Source organism: Aedes albopictus, chromosome 1, assembly GCF_035046485.1.
Source record: "Aedes albopictus strain Foshan chromosome 1, AalbF5, whole genome shotgun sequence".
NCBI classification, from domain to species: domain Eukaryota; kingdom Metazoa; phylum Arthropoda; class Insecta; order Diptera; family Culicidae; genus Aedes; species Aedes albopictus.
In genome coordinates this window covers 90458911-90477294 of record NC_085136.1, presented here as the reverse complement: position 1 = coordinate 90477294, position 18384 = coordinate 90458911, and the positions used below count along the sequence as shown (strand labels likewise).

At 41.3% G+C, this 18384-nt stretch overlaps 1 protein-coding gene across 5 annotated transcripts in view; it reads left to right on the top strand.

Annotated features, from left to right (window-relative positions):
• LOC109427393 (neuroglian) overlaps positions 1-18384 on the top strand; it is a 119186-nt gene that overhangs the window by 92144 nt on the left and 8658 nt on the right. For 2 of the 5 annotated variants that reach the window (XM_062845006.1, XM_062845008.1), the window contains exon 6: positions 12309-12427. The exons of 1 other annotated variant lie outside the window; for it this stretch is intronic. In XM_062845006.1, the coding sequence (XP_062700990.1) occupies positions 12309-12427 (119 nt within the window). The remainder of the gene's footprint in view (positions 1-12308; positions 12428-18384) is intronic. 2 more of the 5 variants (XM_062845007.1, XM_062845009.1) reach the window with 1 other exon arrangement.

Genomic DNA, 18384 nt, shown 5'->3' with positions numbered 1-18384 from the left:
TCTACCAAGAACCTCCGCGATTCCTCCGGAAGCGGAATTCCAGAATTCCTCCGGGAGTTTCTTTCGCGATTTATTCATGAATTCCTTCCTGCATTCTTCGAGTTACTCGTTATGAGATTCCTTTGGAAACTGCGTCTGGAATTCCTCTGGGAGCTGCTTCTAGGAATCATCCAAAAACATCTTCCGGGATTTTTTTCAGAAACTACTTTCGAGATTGCTTCAAGAACTCCTTCCGGGATTCCTCCAGGAACTCCTTTTGGAATTCTTCTGAGAACTTCTTTCGAAAACTCCTTCCGGGATTCCTTCGAAAACTCCTTCCGGGATCGCTTCGGGAACTCCTTCCAGGATTTCTCCGACAACTTCCTCTGGGCATCCTCAAGAATTTGTTATTGGTTTCTTTCAGGAATTCCTACTGGGACTCTCCCGGGAGTCTTTCAAAAACTACTTCCAGATTTTTTTTCAAGAACTCCATCCAGAGGAACTCTTTGGAGGGATTCAAACTTCAGGAGTTCCTCTGGAAGTCCATTCTGGAATTCTACCAGAGATGTTACTGGTATGGAATTCCTCCATGAGCTTTTGTGGCATTCTTTATGGAATTAGTCAAGAAGCTCATGGAGTTCTTACAGAAGTTCCATGAGAAATTCCTCCAAATATTTCCCCGAAATTCCTTCATCAGCTTTGTGAGGAATTGCCCCCGGAGTTTCTCTTGGATTCCCTTCACTAGCTCCTTCCGGGACTTTCCGTTTTTTTTTCAGGAATTCGTCTGAAAATTCCAGATAACATTTCTAAACACATTTTAAACGAAACTATCAGGAAGGAATTCCTGGCAGGAATATTGGAAGGAATCTCGGAAACAATTTCAGGAGCATTATCGAAACTCTTGTAAAAATCCCGGAAGGAATCTCTTATTTCCTACTAGGAATATCAGAAGGAATCCTTGAAGAATTCCGGAGGGAACTACTGAATGAACTCCCAGATGAATCTCAGATGGAGTACCCCGAGAAATCACAGAAGGAATTCTAAAAGGAGTTCCTGGAGGAATCTCGGAACAAATTGCAGAAGACATTTCGGAAGAAATCTCACAACTGTGGAAGGAATTTCTGTGGAAATTACAGCGTAGCTCCTGGAGGGATTCCACCGCCAGTAAGTCATAAACTAGCACACTTACGTGAACCGCACTTTTTGAACTTAGTCAATCTCCTTTGGGGAAAGTATCTAATTCTGAATCGTAAACAACAAGGCCACGAAACGTCAAAGACTTGAAAGAATTTCGTGGGCCAATAATTCTTGCCTTTCCGACATTCCTCAACTTCGACCATGTTCAGCGAATCTCCTTGAAGTATCGTGACACTAGATCTTTGAAAACTGCCACCGCAACAATAGCAAAACCGTCTAGAATGAAGTTGTTTATAATCAATTCTACAGTATCCTAGAAAGTTGTAAACTCTTAAGCCTTCAGTGAAAGTCGAGTGAATTGAGCTGCCATTTCTCCTTAATGAAAGGCAGGAATCTGAAAACTTTTACGCAACCTGGAATGTTATAGCTTTCAATCTGGGTTCAATCAATGAATTCCATCCAGATTGCATATTAGGAATGTACGTACAGATTCCTTCCGCAACGACCACCGCCACCAGGTATAACCATCATTACCTTCATAAACGCATTCGTTCCATCTGTTTAGCATTTTCCCATTTTCATCGAAACTAACAGCACAAATAATTCTCACTCTTCCTGGTGTGTTTTGTTTTTGCGAGTGTGTTCCTGTGTGTGGGCGTGTGTGTACTTGTACATAACCACAATTTCTCGCCATATCCTGCTCTGCTCCTTGGAAAAGTACGCATCCTTGTCGGTCGGTGCCATACCGATGACGATGATGGTGCAGGTGCAAATTGTTTACCTTCCATTTTGCACTGCCTGGTTTGTAGTGTTGTTGTGAACCTTTAGATTGTTTTCCCCTGATCCTGAACTTAATCCCAAAAGGCGACCCTGATGCATAATGAAATCCCCCTTCCCTCATCCCACGTAGTTGGTAGCCCACACACACACTCTTTCCCCTTAAACTGCCACCACCTGCTAAGGAATGGATGCACAATGGCGCACAAAGGCCAAGGAAATGGGTAAGCTAGGTAACACGTCACCCGCCCTCAAGGCTTCTCCTAAATGGTTCGGGGTGGTAAAATGGTTTGGAACAACAATCTTTCGTGTCACGGTCGCCACATCGCGCACTCGGAAAGCATGCACCACCACATATACTCGTTCATTTCAAGGCTAAGTATAATGGTACCCCCATCAACACTTCCCACCTCCCATTTTTTGGTTACTGTTTAGGGAAACTTCATAACCCTCGGTATCCTTCCAAAAATTACCCTTGTTTTGGGGCATCGTTTTGTTCGTTTTCGTTCATTTATAATTAGACTGAAAGTTCTCGGGTAGAAGTATATTATTCTATTCAAACTTAATATACATATAAAATATATATTTTAGAAGCTAGTTCTTCAATCATTTGAACACACAAGTATCAAAACTCACTTCCAAATTATTACTTTTGAACAAAAAGAGACAGAAACGATCACAGTTTAGAAGTTACTTTGTCATTCACTTCTACCCGAGATCCAGTTAACGATATGCTTTTCAGTTTACCTCATATTCCGCCACTTCAAACAAGCAGTGCTTGTACCCGAACGCAATCAGCTCCCTTGGAAGCACCCGACATAATCAATTAGATGTTAATTACCCCAATCCGTGTCCTCTGTGCCTAACACCATTTTCATCCCAGTTCATTACTAATTCCATTATCTCGTGTAGCTTTTGTGTAGCTAATAGCTGATAAGTAAGTTTAACCGTAGTATCAAATTAACCTATTTCTCATACATGTTTAATAACTAGATACACAGTATCAAACTCATACATACATATCACAAGACAGACATCTTCATTCGGCTGACACTAAACGTGTAGTTCAAAATTCTAACATACCATCAAACCCATGCATACACAACAACATTCATTCCACTCTATGCTATTGTTTTCTGTGTCGTAATTATCCCCCCGTTACTCTCACCCTCGTGTATCGTGTCTCTTCTTCTGTTCCTGGTCATAGTGTTTCTAGAAGGCTCCTTTCGTAATTAGCTGCTAAAGATAATCATCCGGATCGTTCCGGACAAGTAGCTTCCAATTCGGGTGTACTTTTGGCGAGAAAAGCAAGTTTTCTGCGTAGAAATATTTGTGTATGCTAAAGTAATAGCCTCCTTTCGAGCCCGACCCTTGGCTTCTTGGTTTCCAGACGTTGCTGGTTGTTACAAATATTTTCAGGATAAATTTGGTGATGTGAGAACTAATAGCAAGAAGAGTTTATGAAAATTGAAAGGAAGTTTTTAGAATGACTTCCAATTGAGCATAGATATTAGTAAGTTGTTCCATTTTTCGTAAAACCAATCAAAAAAATTAAAGATTATTGATGTTGTGACCAATCTTATCAAACGTTGTGATGATCCATACACTTACGTAATGCGGTATTGAAAGTTTAAACGTACGCTATCTTTACAAGTAACGTTATCACAATGATATAATAAGTGAGTCCATCTACACTATTTTCAAGAATATACTGTGACTGTTTTACAAATCGCTTCAGGAATACCTCATGGAATTTGCTCAAAAGTTCCCCTAAGCATTCTCCCCAGAAGTGAATAGAGGGGTATTTCTAAAGATTTTCAAAGAATCTCCACGAGAAACCTCGCGATAAGATTTAAAAATGGTCAAAAGTTTGTGCCAAAAAAAAAAAGAAAATATTGTGCAACCTATTTCTTTCGCGAATCTGGAAGAAAAGTGATATTTACAAGATATTTTGAAAATAAAGTTCAAGCCCAAAGAGAATCTTGCCAAAAGATTTAAAGTCCGTTGAAAATTATCAAGGTTGTGACAAATGTTCAAATAGAAGTTACTTTTCATACTGGATCATACTGGATAGCTTCTCTAGGAAAATTGCCAAGCTTCACTTTAAAATCTTTTAAACTTTCTTCCTGGAAGTCTGAAAAGCACTATCTAGAAGCTTCAATATATGGTTTCTAGCAGTTTGGAAAGCTTTTCTCTGTGAAAGCCTAAATGATGTCCCTCTTTAAGCTTAGACCCAACTATCATTTTTGGGGTATAAAAGTTTGAGGGAGCTATTGCTCCATAAGCTATTATTCAGCGTTTGCTCCATAAGCTATTATTCAGCTACTTTTGTTAGTAGGGGAGTGCTTCACACTAGTGGGAATTGCGAAATCTTTTATTCAAAAGCGTGGACAGATTCTCGCTGTAAGATTGAAAAATGTCTCTCCGGAAAGCTAGCAAGCTTCTTTCTGAAATCTTGGAATGCTTTTCCCTAAAAACTTGAAAAGCTCATCTTTGGAAGCTTCCAAAATTCTTGAAGCTTGAAAAAATTCTCTCTAAAATCTCGTTAAGCTTTTTTCTGCTAGAAAAGCTTCTCTTTGAAAACATGAGAAGCTGATGTCCAGATGTTTTAAAAGTTTTTCTCCAAAAAACTTCAATAGCTTCTCTCTGGATGGTTGGAAAGCTTCTCCTTGGAAACTTGCAAAGCTGTTCTATGGATGTTTGGAAAGATTATCTCTGGAAAATTTCTCTCTGAAAGCTTTATAAGCTGATCTTGGAAAGTTTTCACAACTACTCTCTGGAAGCTTCGACAATTGGACGCCTGTAAAACTTTTATCTGCAAGCTTGAAACATTCCTGTCTCTAAGCTGGAAAAGCGTTTCTTCAGAAAGAAAGCATCTTTGGGAGCTTACACAATTCTTGAAGCTTGAAAAAATTCTCTCTGAAATCTCGTTAAGCTTTTTTCTGCTCGAAAAGCTTCTCTTTGAAAACATGAGAAGCTGATGTCCAGAAGTTTGAAAAGTTTTTCTCCAAAAAACTTCAATAGCTTCTCTCTGGAAGTCTGAAAATCTTCTCTCTGGATGGTTGGAAAGCTTCTCCTTGGAAACTTGCAAAGCTGTTCTATGGATATTTGGAAAGATTATCTCTGGAAAATTTCTCTCTGAAAGCTTTATAAGCTGATCTTGGAAAGTTTTCACAACTTCTCTCTGGAAGCTTCGACAATTGGAAGGCTGGAAACTTTTATCTGCAAGCTTGAAACATTTATGTCTCTAAGCTTGAAAAGCGTTTCTTCAGAAAGAAAGCAGACAACAGTTCCTTCTAGAAAGCTTTAAAAGCATCTCATTAGAAGCTTGGATAGCTTCCATCTGAAACCTTGGAAATCTTCATTCACGAATTCTAGAATCGGGGATAACTTCGCTTTGGAAGCTTGGAAAGCTTCTCTTTATAAGCTTGAAAAACTTTTCTTTTGAAGCTTGGAAAGTTCCTTTTTTAAATCTTGAAAGCCCATCATCGGGGAACTTGGAAGGCATTTCCTGGAAACTTCAAAAAGTTCTTTCCAAACCGAAGAGAGCTTCTGCTTCTGCAATCTTGGAAAGCTTTTCTTTAAAAGCTTCGAAATCTTATCTTTGGAACGTTCCTCTCTGAAAGCTTAAAACAAAGGTTTCTCTGGAAACTGTTGAAGCTTCTCTCTGGAAGCTTAAAAAGCTTTTCGCAGAAGGCTTCTCCCTGCAAACTTGGAAATTTTTTTTATTGAAAACTTGAAATGTTTTCCTTTGAAAGGATAGAAATCATTCCTTTGTAATTTCGACATGTTTCTCTTTAGAAGCTTGGAATGCTTCTCCCTGGAAGCTTGAAACGCTTCTCTCAGGATTCTTAAAAAGCTTCTTTTTAAAGCTTCTTCTCTTCACCGTAACGTTCCCCACTGGGACAAAGCCTGTTTCTCAGGTTAATGTTCTATGAGCAATTCCATAGTTATTAACTGAGAGCTTCCTCTGCAATTGACCATTTTGTATTTGTGTGTCGTATGGCAGGCACGAAGATACTTCATGTCAAAGGAAGTCAAGGAAATCAAGTCGTAAAGTCCCTTTACGAAAAAATCCTGGATCAACCGAGAATCGGACTCAACATTGCCATGATGAAAACTCGTGCACTTACCGCATCGGCTAAAAAGGGCATATAAAAAGCTTCTCCCTGGAAGCTTGAAAAGCTTGTCTCTGAAGCGGTTGCTTGGTATGCTTATCTCTTCTAATCTATCGGCAAAATTCCTAGAAGAATTTCTGCACAAATTCTAAGAAGAGTTCTCGGAAAGAATCCAAGAAGTTCATGGAAACATTCCTGGAAATTTTCGGATAAGTCCTTGGAAGAATTTTTGTATAAATACTCTTACGAATTATCAAAATTTCAAGGAGGATTGCTAGACAACAAGAATTTCTGCAGGAATTCTTATGAGAAATCGTAGATGAAACCGTGGAAGCTTTCCTAAAAAGTATACTTGTAAAAATCCTCGGAAGATTTAAAGTACAATTTAAAGAATAACCGGATGAATCCTCAGAAGGATTCCTGGAAAAATCCTTGAAAGAATTTCTAAAAAAATTCAGATGAATTCTTGGAAGAATTTATGGAAAAATTCCTTCTTTGTATGCATTGGAATAATAGTGGAGAAATCTTTGTAATATTTTCTGCCGGCATCTTCGCGGGAAAATTTTAAAGAATGTTGGTGAAATCTTTGTTAAAAATTCTACAGGAATCTTTGTAATATTTTTTACAGAATGGAAAATTCCTTCAATCAATTAACGGAAGAAAATCTGGAGGAATCGTCATATCTATTCGGATGAATTCTTGAAAGCATTAGCAGGCGAGCTTCCTGGGAGAATTCTTGGAGGAATGCGACGAGAACTTTTGAAAGATTTCATAGAGAAGACGTTCTTGAAGAAATCCTTGGAAGATTTTTTGAACAAATTCTTGGAAGAACTGCTGACTATTCGATCGGAAAAATTTCCAGAGAAACCATTCGAAGAATTTCTGCCGAAATTTTAAAAGAATTCCAAGAAATGCTTGGAAACATTCCCGCAAATTGTTAGATAAATTCTTTAAATAATTATCAAACATTCAGTTGAGACGAGTGCTGGAAAACCAATACAAGAATTTCTGCTAATTTTTTTTATGATCTCTTAAAGGAATCCTTATGAGAAATCTTAGATGAATCCGTAGAAGCATTTATAGGTAAATTATTGGAAAAAGACTTGGAAAAATGCTCGGAAGATTTCCTTGATAATTCCTGGATAGAACCACAAAGATACCCTTTAAAGCATAACCGGATAAATCCTCAGAAGAATTTCTGCAGAGATTCTTAGAGGATTTCCTGGAGAAATCCTTGTAAAAATTCCTAAAAATTTTCAGAAGAATTTCTTGATATATTTTGGGATTTTTTTTCTAGGAATCCTAGAAGAGAAATCCCGGATGAGTCCCTCCCAAAATGACCGGAGGAATCCTTAAAAGAATATGTCGAAAAATCCTAGGCATAATTTCCTCACGATTGTAAATATTTGTAGAACAATCCTCGAAAAGTTATCTACAGAAAATCTAGAGAAATCCTTGAAAGAATTCCTAGAACAACCTGGTAAGAATTCTGGAAAAAATGTTTAACAGCTTGGAGAGATTCTTGGGTTAACCTTGGGACAGTCGTGTGGTCGGTAACCACCGTCAGCACCACGCTGATGCTGTGTACAGCAAGCGAAAAATCCTTGAAAATTTTACTTCGAATAATGCCGAAAGAATCACACGATGAGGAATTTTTGAAGAATTCTTTAAAGGAAAAAAAAAATCAAAAATTTCTTAAATAAGCCCATGTCATGATTCTACAGTATAAGCGGCATGATATTATGACTCAATTTTCCACGTTTTGTCGATGGAACAAAAATCATACAAAATAAACTTTAGTTTCATGTATCAGGCTTATGATTTCATAGATTTTCGTCATTTTTCAAAGTACACGCGGCATGTTTCCATGCCATAACTCTAAATATGGAAAAACGTAACGTCAAGATTATGTTACGGCGAAACAAGTCATGATATTGTGCAACTTTTTTTACGGTGCATCGCAAAGTCATGACTCATTTTGCCAGTTTCTGATTCCGCAGTTTTGCCCATACTGGGGAAGTCATTAGAATGCTTCCTGGAGAAATCCATGGCAGCATTTCTGAACATATTCTGAAAATTCAAGGGAGAATGCCTGCAAGTGCTCTTGAAAGAATTCCTGTAGGGATCATTGAAAGAATTCCTCGTGGAAATCTTGGAAAAAAGTGGATTTATTGAAGCAATTTTTTTGTAAGAATCCCTGAATTTTTGAAAATTTCTGAAAGTATTTCTAGCAAGTATCCTTGTAGGTATTCCTGGAATAATTCTTGGAGGAATTATTAGAGTAACCCCTAAAGCAATCCTGGAACAATACCTAGAGGAATCGTTCAAAGTATTCCTGAAACAGTCCTTGAAAGCAAAACAATGCTGAGCAATTCTTGAAAGAATTCCTCAAGGGATCCTTGGAAAAATGATTTCCAGTAAAAATTTGGACTAGTTTCTCAGAATAATTCTTTAAATAATACCTGGCGGAATTTTAAGAAGAAACCCTTGGAAGTTCTAGAACAGTCCTGGGGAAATCCAAGAAAGAATCTGTGGAATATTTTCTGGATTTATAATTTATATAATCCCATGAACAATCAATGGAACCAGGCCTGGAGCAATCTTTAGAAGAACTCCAAGAGGAGTTCTTGGAAGAATTCCTGTGAATGTTATGGAAATAATTTCTTGTAAAATCTGTTGAAGTATTTCTGGGCAAATCTTATAAAGAATTCCTGGAGCAATCCTTGGAACAATATCATTTAGAATTATTGGGATAATCCCAGAAGAAATTTTCAGAATGCCTGCAAAAAAATCAAGAAGAATTTCTATAGAAGTTGATTTGTAGAAGTTGATAGGTAAGCAAAACAACAATTTATTGAATTTTTTATGTAGATTTTTCCCAGGATTACTTATAGCAATTCCATCTGAGAATTCCTTGAGGAATTCTATCTTAGGATGTCTGCAGGAATTTATTATAAGGATTATTCCAGGAACTTCTTCAGAGGATTCCACCAGATATTCCTTCTAAGGATTCCTCTTAAAAGTCCTTATGGGAATTATACTAATTTCATCTGGTGGTTACTTCAGGAATTGCTTCTGAAAATTTCTCTACGAATGCCAATGTCTTCCATGGATTTCTTCATATTCTTTTATGGATTCCTTCTTGGACTTCTTTCCCCAATACGTCAGAAGTTCGTTTAGGAATTCATATAAGAGTTCAGCCTGAGATTTCTCGGAGAACTCCACCTGGAGATTAGTCAAGGAGTTAGATTTCTCCAGGTACTTCTGGAGGATCTCCAAAATCCTGGAAATTCATAAAAGGGACTGCAAAAAGAAAAAAAACTTATCGAGGAATCCCATAAGGAACTTCTAGAGGATTCTCAGAATGAAACCTTGATGGATGCCTAGAAGGAAGTTCTGGAAAATCCACATAAAAAGTCCTGGAAGATTCTCAGGAAGGAACTCTTGAAGCTTTTCAGAAAGAACTCCTGGAGGAATCTTGAATTAAAAAAAAACGGGATGATTCACACCAGAAGCTTCTGTAGTATTCCCACAAGAAAATCCTTAAGGATTTCCAGAAGTAGTCTTTGATGGATTGATTCCCTGCTAGAAGTCTTGAAGGACTATCAGAAGGAACTCCCGGAGAATACGTAGAGTGAATTTCTCTTGGAAGATACCCAGTAGGAAATTCTGGAGTATTTCAAAAAATGATTCTGGAGGGAGTTCTGCAGAAGCTCTTGCATGAATCCAAGAATGAACTTATGCATGAATTTTAGAGAAACTAGAAATTCCAGATGAAACTGCTCGACTAATCGCTATAATGCGACAATAGCCACAGTTTTTTTTTTTGAAACTTTAAATGCGTTTTTCTTGTTTAACATGTGACATTTATGCGTCCGAGGGCAGTATAGTACTTGTGTTTTTTTCAGCTTTGAAAAAATGAATGAGGTTTTGTAACGGTTCTCAAAACCTCTACAAGGCTAATTGGTGATTAAAATGTTACTTGCGAAGGAACTCGTAGAGGAATTTCAGAAAGAAGAATCTTAGAAAACTTTTCGTAGGAACTTCTGTAGATAATCCCGGAGGAACTCGTGGAGAAATCTGAAGAAACATCTGGGTGAATCTCTGAAGGAACTCCCAGACTAGAGGAATTTGAAGAGGATTCTGGGTAAAGCCCAGAATGTATTCCTAAAAGGTTTGCGATGAAGTGTGACTCTAACAAATTTCTAATTCGAGAAGGCATTACATATATCTTTGAGGCTCAAATGTGCATTACATTTTTCGGAGCCGCTATTGGTTTGCTTTCAATTTAGTAAACATACAATGACATTTCCCAAACAACCAATTTAGCCGGAATAACGAAGTTTATGATCTGATTACACGTAATCTTACAGGTATTTTGGTAGGTTAATAATAACGCATCACGACTTGACGCGATATCTTATGTGATTTACATTGTGCACTATTGTAATGTAATGTAGCATCTTGTGCGGCTTAATGATACTTGCAAAACTTCGAGATGAACTAGCCACGGGCTAAAAATCTCACTAATAAAGATGAAAAATATTTGCGAAAAATAAACTATTTTTTTCACCTCAGTTATGAGCTAATGACCTTTGCATTAACGAGCCGCACTTAACATCAACCACTACTTATGGATCAGGCTGATTATTAGGATCACAAACCAACCATTGTTACTACAACCTAGACCATGTTTATCAACAGGTCTAGGTTCGCTTTCTCGCAGTTGTCTGACGCTTCATTCGAAGTTAAACTTCGACTCTTTCATTGTTATCACATATCTAATCGCATTATGTCAACATAAACGATTCACGCTTATGCGAGTTTTCATGTATACTTTTTGACTTTTATGCGGCTTCATTCATACAACTATGCGAGTTAAACTATCAATAAGATAAAGTACCGAGTGAAGACGTATAATCATCGCAGTACATATTTATGCGAATTTATTTTACATTTTATGAGTACACTCGCACGCTTATTCGAATAAGTTATATTTATCGCAATAAAACATTAGAATGTTGTTTTTGTGATGTTTTCATACATCTCAATAAGTTAAAAAAGTTACATCATATACGATGAAAATTGTCCTTCCGCCGTACAGGTTTGCGATAGTAACTTTAAACAGTACTTTATACGATGCAATACGTGTATCCTTATGCGACTCCTAGCTGTCTGGGTTTATTCACAGCTGTCATTATCAAATGGGCTGTTAAGGTTTCGTAGAAAAGTTTATCTACAATTCCCCAGCAAGAAAACACTTTAAAAATGGCAAAACATGTTTGTCAAGTAGAATAAAAATAATGGAAATGGATCACTCAATTCAACTCTCAACTGCTAGTTCTCACATCAACCAACAAAACCAGATCAAAACTATCCCAAAAATGTGCATGTTCGTTTAAGTCTCCTACTTTCAGCGACTAACATCGGTTGTGGTTTCCCGGATAGCCAGTAGCAGCTACTGATACTAGATGTAATCTAATCGAAACAAACAATTTCGTTATGGAACAGTTAATCACTTTCGAAGAAACCAACCCCCGAATTGGCTGTAAATACCACGTTTCCTTCAACTTTTCAAAACCGGGACGGTTCATGGCGTAAATTTTAATACCTATCTAACAACCGTCTTGGTCCCTCGACCGAGCGAAAAGGGTTGGCGCGCGCCAATGGCTAGATGTATTTGTGTACATAAAATTATGCATTCCTCGCAAGGGGGCAATAAATTTCGCCACAACAATTAGGGATAACAGAGTTCTCGTTTTCTCGCTTCGACAGTAATTCAAGTTGTAAATAATGGCTCCCAGTTTCCGTTTTGTCTACTGCCCAATCCCAAACTCATTGAAATCTCTAACGTCAGGCACAATGCTGCGCACCATATCAAGTCATTTCATTACCTAAACGTTGTGGTAACCCTCATATGCCACATTCCATTCACATTTGCACACCTGATTTCGTTCCTCAAAGCTCTCATCATCCCCTCTCTAATATCTATGACCATCTCCGCCCAAACAGCTTCAAATAGAAGAAATCTCAATCATCTCAAACTCAATAACCCCTTGCCCATAATTGAAACTAAAAAACGGACGAGCCCCGGCTTATAGGCAGAGACCTTTAGAGCAGCAAGTTTTCCAACTTTTTTCCCAATCCTTCTCGCGAACTTCTTTCTCGAAAGAGGATGATCAACGACGAGGTGAAAGTGTTGGGTTCCTTCCAAAACCAAACAAATCAATCTCAAAACTCGGAAAGCAATAGCCATGAGCGGCTCCGTCCGGACCAAGGATACAAAAAAGAGTTTAGTGTTTTGCGTGATTACAGCTTGGACAATAAAAGCCAGGGCCGCCAGTCGCTGAGCTCGCAAAAGGTGGGACCGGAAAGTGATACTGATTCCATGGCGGAATATGGTGAAGGTGATACAGGTAATGACAACAACACTTGAAACACTCGCATCCCATATTTTTTTCCGATTCTCTCCCTTCTTTAGGTTTCAGACTTTTGTTTGGAAGATTTTTCGATGATTCTGTTCGGTAGAAACTTATTGTTTTCTTGGAAAATGCGCTGTCAGCTTTATCGTCCACACTCCCACTTTCTTTTATGTTTTTGTTCTTTACTCTATAATATAATAGTCATCACCGTTTTTTCGAAGATTGAAGAGTGTTTTGACAGCTTCTCTGTTTTTCCTTTAATAACAACTAGTGTTTTTTTGAAGTCCTCTTTTTTTCTGTTTTACCTTCAACTTCTTTTGTTGTTTTGATTTTTGTGTTTGTTTTTGAAAAATAAATGTTGGTTGGCTAAATTTATCTCCAGACCCATTGCTACCAAACCCAATGACATCAAATTGTTCGAGAATGAATCACGAAGTTTAATTCTTAATCAATAGGGTATAAATGCAAGGTTCTTTTCAGTTGCAAATGAGTCAATAGTCGTTATTTAATCTTTTTTTCAGGTATGAGTGATATGAAAGGAAAGAAACAAACATCATAAACAAATACCAACAGGTAAAACTAGAATTTAATACAGTCTCAGGGCCTCGGGACCCCACGTTTGAGACCCCAAAACTTTTTTGGTTGCTACACATCAAATTTATTCTTCACACCGTTCAAATACTGTTCGCAAACACAAAACAAAATTTGTGCATCGCTTTTGTACGTCCGACAGACCCCGACATTCGCTCCGGACCCGGGCCCCAAAATCCTTAATCCGGATCTGGCTAAACCCAAAAGTCTCAGCAGTGTATGCAACTTCTTTTTCTGTAGCTTATTCAAAATTCAATGATAACCCTTTGAGGTAGTAGAAAATCAAATGAAGAAGTATCGAAAATCATGTCACAATCTCACTCTAGAATTCAATTGTGCTATGCATAAATAGGGTTTGGCACCGTTTGGGCATGGGGCCTATTTTGGGCAGTTGCTGCTATAACTCAGCCCATGTTTAACCAAACGTATTCCTAATGTCACCAGTTAACTAGGATCTCCAGTTAGCCTAGTGGTTAAGGCTTTGTATCGCCAATCCAGAGACGGTGGGTTCGATTCTCGTTCCGGTCGGGAAATTTTCTCGACTCCTCTGGGCATAGAGTATCATTGTACTTGCCTCACATTATACAAATTCATGCAATGGCAGGCAAAGGAAGCCCTTCAATTAATAACTGTGGAAGTGCTCAAGGAACACTAAGTTGAAGCCAAGTTCTAGTGCGGACGTAGAGCCACAAAGAAGAAGATGAAGAAGAAGATCCCAAATGTCAAGTCAATAGGTTAAAAATTGACTGAGTTATTGCAACAAGTGCTCAAAATAGGTCATCCTGCCCAAACGGTCCCAGTCCCTTGCTATTAAATTATTCCTACATATTTGCATATTTGTTTACACCGCTGCTATCGCTTTCCGTATGAGTCATTTCACGAAATGACAACAATGTTGATGATGATATTGATTTTCACGGGTTTAGGACGCCAGCTTCTGTCAAAATTTCATTCATTAAAACGGCTCGTAAAACGGACTATATGATCGTTTGTCTCATTGGCCAAATCATCTGTGCAGTGGGGAGCTTCATCGTAACATTCCGCCACCCTTTAACCTGGATGACATGCTAGGGCTCCTCTCTGGAGCCACCATCATGATCGTTTTCGAATTCATGGATCTCCACGATGTGTAGTAGCAGCTTTCGCCGCAAATCTTCTGAATACTTCTGATCTTGTGCGTATTAGCCGCAATCTTTCTTCTTTTCCGGAGATAATCTATTCTACACGGTAAAGGCTGGATATGCTGCATAATTCAGATCCCATTGTGATCCATTAGCCTCTGCCCAGCAACTCCTATCCCTACCTCCACGCGGTACCGGCCGGAAACTATGAGCAACCTTAGGGAAGATCGGGTAACCAACCCCAGTGGGTACTTTGGTCGTGGGCTGGCAGGGAAGGGGGGGGGGGTTGCTTCGGCAAACCTGAGCGTCTGTTCTCCAGGAGGAGCGGCTCACAACAGCGTCTGATCCCCATGTTAGGGGCAGCTGATCTACGTCCGAGTGCCAGGGAAGGACTCTAAGCTCAACTGTGCACTATGGTCCTCCGGAAAGTAGGGGGTTGGTGTCAGGCCCTACGAGCCAGCCGTAAAAAAAACCATTGTAGCGGAAAATCAGCAACAGAATAATACGAATCGAGACCAACGGCAACGACCCCAGCGAACAAAAAGGACTTGCGATTGGAAACTCGGTACGTGGAACTGCCGATCTCTCAACTTCATTGGGAGCACCCGCATACTCGCCGATCTACTGAAGGACCGCGGGTTCGGCATCGTAGCGCTGCAGGAGGTGTGTTGGACAGGATCCATGGTGCGAACGTTTAGAGGTAATCATACCATCTACCAGAGCTGCGGCAACACACGTGAGCTGGGAACAGCTTTCATCATGATGGGTGATATGCAGAGGCGCGTGATCGGTTGGTGGCCGATCGACGAAAGAATGTGCAGGTTGAGGATCAAGGGCGAACTTCAGCATAATAAACGTGCACAGCCACACACTCCGGAAGTACTGATGATGACAAGGACGCATTTTACGCGCAGCTCGAACGCGAGTACGATCGCTGCCCAGCCCAAGTCACGACGTCAAGATCATCATAGGAGATTTGAACGCTCAGGTAGGCCAGGAGGAGGAATTCAGACCGACGATTGGTAAGTTCAGCGCCCACCAGCAAATGAACGAAAACGGCCTACGACTCATTGATTTCGCCGCCTCCAAAAATATGGCCATACGTAGCACCTTTTTCCAACACAGCCTCCCTTATCGTTACACCTGGAGATCACCACAGCAGACGGAATCTCAAATCGACCACGTTCTGATTGACGGACGGCACTTCTCCGACATTATCGACGTCAGGACCTATCGTGGCGCCAACATCGACTCCGACCACTATCTGGTGATGGTCAAACTGCGCCCGAAACTCTCCGTCATCAACAATGTACGGTACCGGCGACCGCCACGATACAACCTAGAGCGACTGAAGCAACCGGATGTCGCCTCAGCATACGCGCAGAATCTCGAAGCCGCGTTGCCAGACGAGGGCGAGCTCGATGAGGCCCCTCTAGAGGACTGCTGGAGTACAGTGAAAGCAGCCATCAACGACGCAGCCGAGAGCACCATCGGGTACGTGGAACGGAATCCACGGAACGAATGGTTCGACGAAGAGTGCAGAACGGTTTTGGAGGAGAAGAACGCAGCGAGGACGGTATTGCTGCAGCAAGGGACTCGACAGAACGTGGAACGTTACAAACAGAAGCGGAAACAGCAGACCCGCCTCTTTCGTGAGAAAAAGCGCCGCCTGGAAGAAGCGGAGTGTGAAGAAATGGAACTGCTGTGCCGTTCCCAAGAAACACGGAAGTTCTATCAGAAGCTCAACGCATCCCGAAACGGTTTCGTGCCGCGAGCCGAAATATGCAGGGATAAAGACGGAGGCCTCTTGACGGACGGACGTGAGGTGATCGAAAGGTGGAAGCAGCACTTTGATCAGCACCTGAACGGCGTGGAGAACGTAGGCACGGGAGCCCACGGCAACGGAAGGAACGACGACGCCGGTGCAGCGGAGGACGGAAATGAACCAACTCCCACGCTGAGGGAAGTTAAGGATGCCATTCACCAGCTCAAAACCAACAAAGCAGTTGGTAAGGATGGTATCGCAGCTGAACTCATCAAGATGGGCCCAGAAAAGTTGGCCACCTGTCTGCATCGGCTGATAGTCAGGATCTGGGAAACCGAACAGCTACCGGAGGAGTGGAAGGAAGGGGTAATCTGCTCAATTCACAAGAAAGGCGACCATTTGGAATTGGAGAACTTCAGGGTGATCACTATTTTGAATGCTGCCTACAAAGTGCTATCCCAGATCATCTTCCATCGTCTGTCACCTAAAACAAATGAGTTCGTGGGAAGTTATCAAGCCGGCTTCATCGACGGCCGGTCGACAACGGAGCAGATCTTTACCGTACGGCAAATCCTCCAGAAATGCCGTGAATACCAGGTCCCAACGCACCACCTGTTCATCGACTTCAAAGCGGCATACGATAGTATCGACCGCGCAGAGCTATGGAGAATCATGGACGAAAACGGCTTTCCTGGGAAGCTGACTAGACGGATTAAAGCAACGATGGACGGTGTGCAAAACTGCGTAAGGGTTTCGGGTGAACTATCCAGTTCATTCGTATCTCGCCGGGGACTGCGACAAGGTGACGGATTCTCATGTCTACTCTTCAACATCGCGTTGGAAGGTGTGATGCGACGAGCCGGGCTCAACAGCCGGGGAACGATTTTCACAAAATCCGGTCAATTTGTGTGCTTTGCGGACGACATGGACATTATCGCTAGAACATTTGGAACGGTGGCAGAACTGTACACCCGCCTGAAACGCGAAGCAGCAAAGGTCGGACTGGTGGTGAATGCCTCAAAAACAAAGTACATGCTGGTAGGCGGAACCGAAAACGACCGGATCCGTCTGGGTAGTAATGTTACGATAGACGGGGATACTTTGGAGGTGGTGGAGGAATTCGTCTACCTCGGATCTTTACTGACGGCTGACAACAACGTGAGCCGAGAAATTCGAAGGCGCATGATCAGTGGAAGTCGGGCCTACTACGGGCTCCAGAAGAAACTGCGGTCGAAAAAGATTCACCCACGCACCAAATGCACCATGTACAAAACGCTAATAAGACCGGTGATCCTCTACGGGCACGAGACATGGACCATGCTCGAGGAGGACCTGCAAGCACTCGGAGTTTTCGAGCGACGCGTGCTAAGAACGATCTTCGGCGGTGTGCAGGAGAACGGTGTGTGGCGGATAAGGATGAACCACGAGCTCGCTGCACTTTACGGCGAACCCAGCATCCAGAAGGTGGCCAAAGCCGGAAAGATACGTTGGGCAGGGCATGTTGCAAGAATGCCGGACAACAACCCTGCAAAGCTGGTGTTTGCAACGGATCTGGTTGGCACAAGAAGGCGTGGAGCGCAAAGAGCACGATGGGCGGACCAGGTGGAGCGTGACTTGGCGAGCATTGGGCGCGACCGAGGATGGAGAGCGGCAGCCACAAACCGAGTATTGTGACGTACTATTGTTGATTATGTCTTGTCGTAATGATGTTGAACAAATAAATGTATGTATGTAATCTATTCTACACGTCGACGAACCCTCCACTGATGACGCGCCGTTCCACCTACTCGACGCAAAACGATTAAGCCAAGTTTTGCGTTACTCCGTACGTATTCGCACTGTAGCATTGACTCGGATGGCAGAAACTTCAGGCCACCAGAGCTGCCCAACAGAATGTGGTTAGGAGTGAGCAATTCTTCATCCGCCGACTAATGAGGAATGTGGGTGAGAGGTCTGGAATACATGATGAACTCGGCTTCCACTAAGATTGTTGCCAGGGTTTCACTGCCTGGTATTCGAAGAGCGTCCGCTACCAGTCTATTTGCGATTTTCGCCAAGTGTACGAGACGTTCCCAGTTATCGTCCATGTTGGGCGCCACCGGAGGTATTTTTGCTCCCTCTCGATGAGGTAGAAGCAACACATCACCTGAAGTATGTTCCAAAACTCTTCTGATTTTGGGGAGTATTATCCACCCTGCCTGGTTGACGTGCTAGGGTTCCTCTTTGGAGCCACCATTATGATCTTTTTCGAATTCACGGCTCTCTATGATGTCTAGAACCATTTTGTTCAAAAAGTTGTAATCTTACGCTGCTGCTCTAAATCTTTGCTCGCATCCTGGAAGCACGTTCCGTTGTCGCAGTTGATTTGAGCTGGTGGATCCTCTCGGTGGATTCAGTGGACTACCTTGATGTGCACCGCACGAACCGTCAGGCAAGTGCATACTGCTAGCCATCGTTTCGCTTGGTTCATTCTA